The sequence below is a fragment of the Aedes albopictus genome, chromosome 1, assembly GCF_035046485.1.
Source record: "Aedes albopictus strain Foshan chromosome 1, AalbF5, whole genome shotgun sequence".
Lineage (NCBI taxonomy): Eukaryota > Metazoa > Arthropoda > Insecta > Diptera > Culicidae > Aedes > Aedes albopictus.
In genome coordinates this window covers 323,079,357-323,085,958 of record NC_085136.1, presented here as the reverse complement: position 1 = coordinate 323,085,958, position 6,602 = coordinate 323,079,357, and the positions used below count along the sequence as shown (strand labels likewise).

Here is a 6,602-nt window from a genome sequence, read left to right as displayed (position 1 = left end):
ACTAACTACGAAGGCTACCGCGCGAAGAGAAACGGACATTCACATCCGACTCGTTCCAAACACCGATAGGGAATGTTTCAATGACCTGACAAATCTTCCTCCTTTGTATGATCAAGCCTATAGTTTAATAAATTTTATATAATTCGCAGGTATTTTAATTTCATCTAGTACAACTTACGAATCCGAATTCTTTATGTTAAATTTAAGTTCAAATTCACTTCAATTTAGTTATAAAAATAGCACTTTTAGTTCACCCACAAATTTTAGCAAGTAATCCAATTTTCTTTTTGTTTTTAAACCTTCTCTTTCTCCTCTTCGAACGTCAAGCATCGCTGTCAACTTTACCGTGACATTTATCGGTCTGGTCACTCTTCGACAGGCCAGTTAGAGTTGTGCCCAGCAGTGGTGGTAACAATTCCCCTTCCCGTAAATCTGGTCCGCGTTCGCAAGAAGAATCAGATTTACTCCTAAGCTCCATCACCGCCAGTTTGGCAACAGCACGACGATACACTCCTTTCGAAGTCTTCACTAGTGCCCGACGCACTCTTCCGTCAATGCCTCGTAATACCTTCACCACAATGCCTCTTATCCATGTTCTGCGATTGTTTCCGTCGACTATGTACACCAGCTCTCCTTCTTTCACCGGATCTTGCTCCTCCAGCCATTTGGTGCGATGGTTTATCGTAGGCACACATTCCTTCAGCCACCTTTGCCACAAGACGTCAGCCAATTTCTGGGACTGCTTGTAGCTATCTCTGAGTGCTTCGGCTGAGTTCGTCGGCGTCCTAACTTCCTCTCGCTCTCCTGCAGGTAACCCACGGAGGAAATGGTTCGGTGTGAGCGCCTCGGATTCTGCAGATTCCTGAGGTACATACGTAAGTGGTCGGGAATTAACCATATCCTCAGCTTCAGCCAAAACGGTATGCAGGATTTCGTCAGTCAACCTTCCGCCTTCATGTAGGGATTTCAACGCTTCCTTTGCTGATCTCACCAACCGTTCCCATATCCCGCCCATGTGCGGTGCGGCTGGCGGGTTGAAACTCCATTGCGTCCTCGCATCGGTGAAGATATCTGCACATTCCAATTCAATACATCGAACTTGTTGAACTAACTCTTTGCTTGCCGCCAAAAAGTTGGTGCCATTGTCTGAAAATATTTCCAGTGGAGCACCCCTTCTGCAGATGAATCTCCTAATAGCCATAATACAGGATTGGCTACTTAGGCTATGAGCCACTTCCATGTGGATCGCTCTGGAAACGAGGCACGTAAACAGGCAGACCCATCTTTTCTCTGCACGGCGACCAACTGTCACAACCACTGGACCAAAGTAGTCTATCCCTATATAGCTGAATGGTCGTAGCTTTGGAGTCAGACGTTGTACTGGGAGTGGTGCCATTCTAGGAATTGCCGGACGACACTTCATGATTTTACACCGCGCACAATCCTTCATGACCTGCAGAACCGCTGCTCGGACGTGTTGGACGTAGAAACGTTGGCGTAGTTCATTCACCACGGTCTCCCGGTTTGCGTGGCCAAATTTTTCGTGGTAGTGTAAAAGGAGCTTCGATGTGACGTCGTGTCCCTTTGGAAGCACAATTGGGAACCGCTGTTCGAATGGGATGCATTCTGCATGCGCCGAGCGGCCTTCCATACGAATCACCCCTTCTTCGTCCAGAAAAGGAGCCAATTTGTAGAGCACACTGGATCGTTCTATGGAGTGCCACTTTGCCTGAGGAAGTTCCTTATTCTTCAGTAATGTCTTCCGCTCGTCAGCAAAACCTTCTTGCTGCGCCGTTCGCCACAGATAGTTCTCAGCCAGTCGATATTCATCACGTTTTAGCGGAGTTTTGTTCGACAGGAATACCCTTTTGATCGACCTTTCCAATTTTGGCGTAGCTTGAAGAGTTTCGATCGGCTGTCCTTTAACCCTTTTGCGACAATTTGAAATGAATCGAAATACGCAAGCGATGCTTCGAACCAGGATAGTATGGCGCGAAAATCGGGTAGTGTCGACCAAGTTGTTGGAAAATGAAATTTCGTGGAACAAGTGATATGCTCGCAGCTCTTCCTTAACGCCTGGAGTTGGTAGGGGTCGTTGAATCCACTCTTCTTTTGGTCTGCGAAGTATTTCAGGACCGCGTACCCACTCACCATCGGACTCTATTGGTGAACCATGCTTACCCCACTTCGTAATCACATCGGCTATGTTGTATTTCGTTGGTATCCAGTTCCATTCCTGTGGGCTAGTGAGGCTCAAAATGTCCCCGATACGGTACGCCACAAACTGTTTGTACTTCCTATGATCGGATTGGATCCACGAAAGTACGGTTGCGGAGTCAATATGGAACATAACAGTCTTTACTTCTACAGAATGGTTAGCTTTGACTGCAGCAGCTAATCTAGCACCAAGTACAGCGGCGAGGAGCTCCATTCTGGGGATGGACATGTACTGTAGTGGAGCCACCTTCGACTTTGCGGATACTAGTGCAACTCTTGGTTGTCCGTTCACTAGGACTCGGAAATAGGCAACGCATCCATAGGCCTCCTCACTTGCGTCTGCAAACACGTGAAGCTCTAAATTCTGGTAGTCGGAAGGCTTCGCATCTAGAAAATAGCAGCGTGGAATCTTCATCTCCTGAACACGTGGCAGCAGCTCAATCCATTTGAACCATTTTTTCGCAGAATTGTCGTCGACAACATCATCCCACGAACACCCGTTTCTCCAGAGATCTTGGATGATCATTTTCCCGAAAACGGTGAACAACGTCCACAGACCGAGGGGATCGAAGCAGCTCATGACGATTCTCAGTAGTATTCGTTTCGTTGGCAGCTTCTCTTCCATGAGGTAAGGTTTCAGGTCGTCATGCATAACAACCGCGAACACGAAAACATCTGCCTGGGTGTTCCATGACATACCCAAGACTCTCTCCGTGTAGTTGGACTTGTCGCAGCTGAAGTGTATTATGCGATTATCCGGTTGCCCGTTGAAATGCCGGAGAAATTCTGCGCTGTTCGACACCCAGTTCCGCATATGGAATCCAGCTTTTGAATGGATGAAAACGACCTGTTTTGCTCGTTCGACTGCTTCGTGTACCGTGAACGTGGAGTCGAAATAGTCGTCGACATAGTGTTTGCCGACAATAGCTTCAACTGCGTCTGGATATTCTTCGCAGTACTCCTGAGCATTTCGATTTTTGATATACTGCGCAGAACACGGTGAGCTGGTTGAGCCGAAGGTGGCAACATCCATTACAAAAATCGTTGGAGGTCCAGAAGCAGTTGTCCGATACAAAAACCTCTGTGCCGACTTGTCACTTGCCCGTATATGTATCTGGTGGTACATTTCAGCAATATCGCCGCCAAAGGCGACAGGCCGCTCACGGAAGGGACACATGACGGACGGAAGGCTTGACATAAGATCGGGGCCCTTTAACAATTCGGTGTTGAGTGATCTCCCCTGCACGGCCGCAGCAGCGTCCCAGACCAACCGGACTTTTCCCGGCTTTTTGGGGTTGAGCACGACGTTTAAGGGAAGGTACCAGATCTTACCCGGTTCAGCTTCCTTCAACTCTCTGCTAGTAGCGATGTGGGCGTATCCTTTCCGCTGATAATCGTCGATCTGCTTCTCCACGTTCAGCGCCAGTTCTGGATTTTTCCCTAACTTTCGTTCCAGGCTCTTCAGTCGCTTTACCGCCATTTGGTAGTTGTCCGGCAATTGAGGGTCGTCGTTTTTCCACAAAAGGCCGGTCTCGAAGTGTTCTCCGATGCGCTGGGTTGTTTGCTCCAGCATTATTCTTGCTCGACGATCTTCGTTAGATTCTGGGAGTACCTTGACTAGTAAGCCAGACTCCTCTAGCGTGAAATGTTTTCGAAGAAGTTCTTGGAGGTCCAAATCTGCTAGTTCAACAGCTGTGTGATGCCCAGAAAACCCGGTTCCGGTGACGTTATTACCTTGAGGGCCATATATTGTCCAACCAAGCCGCGTGCGAACCGCTATTGGCTCCCCAGCGTTGCCGACTCGTGACTCTAATGGTGCGTACACGTGTAGGTGTTTCAGTCCAATAAGAATTTTTGGAGAGCCACCCAAGCAATCAGCCACAGGTAACCCACTAAGGTGCTTGAAACGGGCGGCAACCTCGGCAAAACGAATCTTCTGCTCCAGCAGTTGGAGCTCTTGAACTGTGTGGACATTTCGTAGGAGAAGTTTCTCGTTGGATCCGCTCGGCGAGATCGACACGTCAACACGGCGAGAATTTCGTTCAAGCCGACTCATCCCAGCTGTCCACTTCACGAGAATCGGTTCCCAAGCTCCTTTTAGCTTGAGTTGTTCGGCCACGTTGCTCTCCATCAGGGAATACGAGGACCCTTCATCCAAAAAGGCAATGACATTGCAGGTGCGTCCTTCGTGGTGCAGTTTGATCGGAACCATCCTAAAAATGACGGGATGCTGCTCCGAGTCGTGCACATGGCAGTTCGTTGACAGAGGTGTGCTTGAGCTCGGTGGATGAAGAAGGGAATGGTGCCTTTCCTTGCAGTCTCCGACGTTGCAGTGCCCTTTAAACCGACAACGTGCCTCACCGTGCTCATTCAAACACATTTTGCACATTTTCCACTTCTCTACTATTTTCACCTTGTCGTTCCAGACCAGTCTACGAAAATCCTCACAGCCACGGGTCCGATGCTCCAGACTATTGCAACCGCGACATGGCGTACGATTGACGTTCTGGTCACCTCCTTTGCGCTGGTCACTCAACTGATGCGACGAATGCTCCACGCCGACGTGTGCGTTCAGGAACCCTTGATGCTCTTTGCCCTTCGGTCGTTTTTCTTTCCAGTCTCGGTTTGAACGACTATCGGTTCGAGGCTCTGCATAGAGTGTGGCCTCCGTTGCTTCCGAAACAATTTCGGAAAGGAAATCCGAAAAGGTGCTGAGATCGACTGCTGCCTGCTGACGCTTGTGCCGAACCCACTCCATTTTCGTGGTGGGGGGCAACTTCTCAACAAGCTCTGTAATGAGCATGGGATTCACGAGATGTTCAACCATTCCTGAGGCCACCAGGTGGTCGCACAATTGTTGGACGATCATGCCAAAGCTGATAAATGTGCCAAGGCGGTCGGCACGCGGGGGGTCAGCTTTCCTTGCCTTCTGCAGCAAAGAATGAAGAAGTTGTTCCGGTCTGCCATACAGGTGGCGAAGCGTTTCGATCACTCTTGGGACCGATTCTGGCAGCAACAGCCTGCTCCTCACGGCTTCCAGTGCTGGCCCTTTGATGCTTTCTTGAAGCCTGCCAAGATTCTCTAGGTCGGTCCAGTTGCAGGCTGCGTTCCCGTTGTTGAAACTGCTTATAAACAGTGGCCATTCCTCTGGCCGTCCCGTGAATACTGGCAGCTTAGCGAAGGGACCTTTTCTAGCTGCAAGCTGCGCTCTTGTCAACTCCTGCTCGGGAAGGATTGGAGCCTGGTCACGACTGTCATGCAACGCGTCTGATACAGAGAAGTTCGCATGTGCGACGGGTTGGAGTCCTTGACGTCGATGGAGCGTTGGAGCGTGTGGCTGAACAGCCGCCGGTGGACAGAAAGAAGGCACTGGTAGAGATGGCAAACCTGGTTTGTTTACCTTCGTTGTTGGTATTTGCGGGTTCCTCAGCGGTGTGTTTTCCTTTGGATCGTTTTCCGGTGGCCCCTGATGATTGTTGATGGTACCCAGTTGCATTGAAACTTCTTTGGGCGTAGAACATTTGGGAAAAGCCCCCCGGGGGTCCGCAATGGGTTTGCGTTGCTCGTACGGGAATTTTAGCTTGTCCCTCCACATCTTCTCCAAGTCCGCATCTGTTTGCTCCTGATTTGGTACGGGTTTACCACCTACGGCGCCGTTTTCCTGATCCAGGTGATCGGGGCTATACTCGAACTCTTCATACAGCTCACTCCGCATCTTGTGTAGTTCCGCTTCTACCGCTTTCTTTCTCTCCAGCATTTCTCGTTCCAAACGTATCTGCATCATCATCTTCTCCTTTTCCCGTTGGAATTGACGGTCAAAACGTTCTTTCATCATTCGCAGCTCCTTCTGGTGTTGGCGTTCTTCTTCATCGTCGTCATCTGCCGACGTCCTCGGGTCACTATTCTCCTGTTGGTCCTTTTCCATCGAATCGGAGACTTCCAGAACTGTGCCACCTTCGACTTGACCGCGAGTATTGTTTGCTGTTGTGGCAGCTTGTCTGCAACTAACGCACGACCAGGGAACCTTCTTAATGTCGGACGTTACGCCGGCGCACATGAAATGAAACCATTTTTGGCATTTCTCGCAGAGCACCATGTTATCATCTGCATGGTTCGGTTGTTCACAGTGCGCACAATCATAGCCGGTCTTTTCGGGGTTATGTTCCTCCTCTCCGGGCTTCATCGCAGTGATTTTTGAGAAATTTGTTCAGGACACGTAGAAGAAATACACCGGTTTTTGCAGCAGTAGTAGCATACGGCTCAAAACTGTAAATGATTTATTTTAGTTTTAGTTTTAAGGTAATTTAACGAGAAACTTACATCACTGATGTTCTTCATGTGGTTTTCAATGACCTGACAAATCTTCCTCCTTTGTATGATCAAGC

The 6,602-nt window shown here is 49.2% G+C and overlaps 1 protein-coding gene across 1 annotated transcript; it reads right to left on the bottom strand.

Annotated features, from left to right (window-relative positions):
* Positions 1-322: 322 nt before the first annotated feature.
* LOC134292228 (uncharacterized) lies at positions 323-6,400 on the bottom strand. Its single transcript, XM_062861205.1, has one exon. It carries the CDS (start codon positions 6,398-6,400, stop codon positions 323-325), a length of 6,078 nt encoding a protein of 2,025 aa, XP_062717189.1.
* Between the last annotated feature and the right edge of the window lie 202 nt (positions 6,401-6,602).

Coding starts and splice junctions, on each gene's coding strand:
- LOC134292228 (XM_062861205.1), bottom strand. CDS start 6,400: ATGAAGCCCGGAGAGGAGGAACATAACCCCGAAAAGACCGGCTATGAT.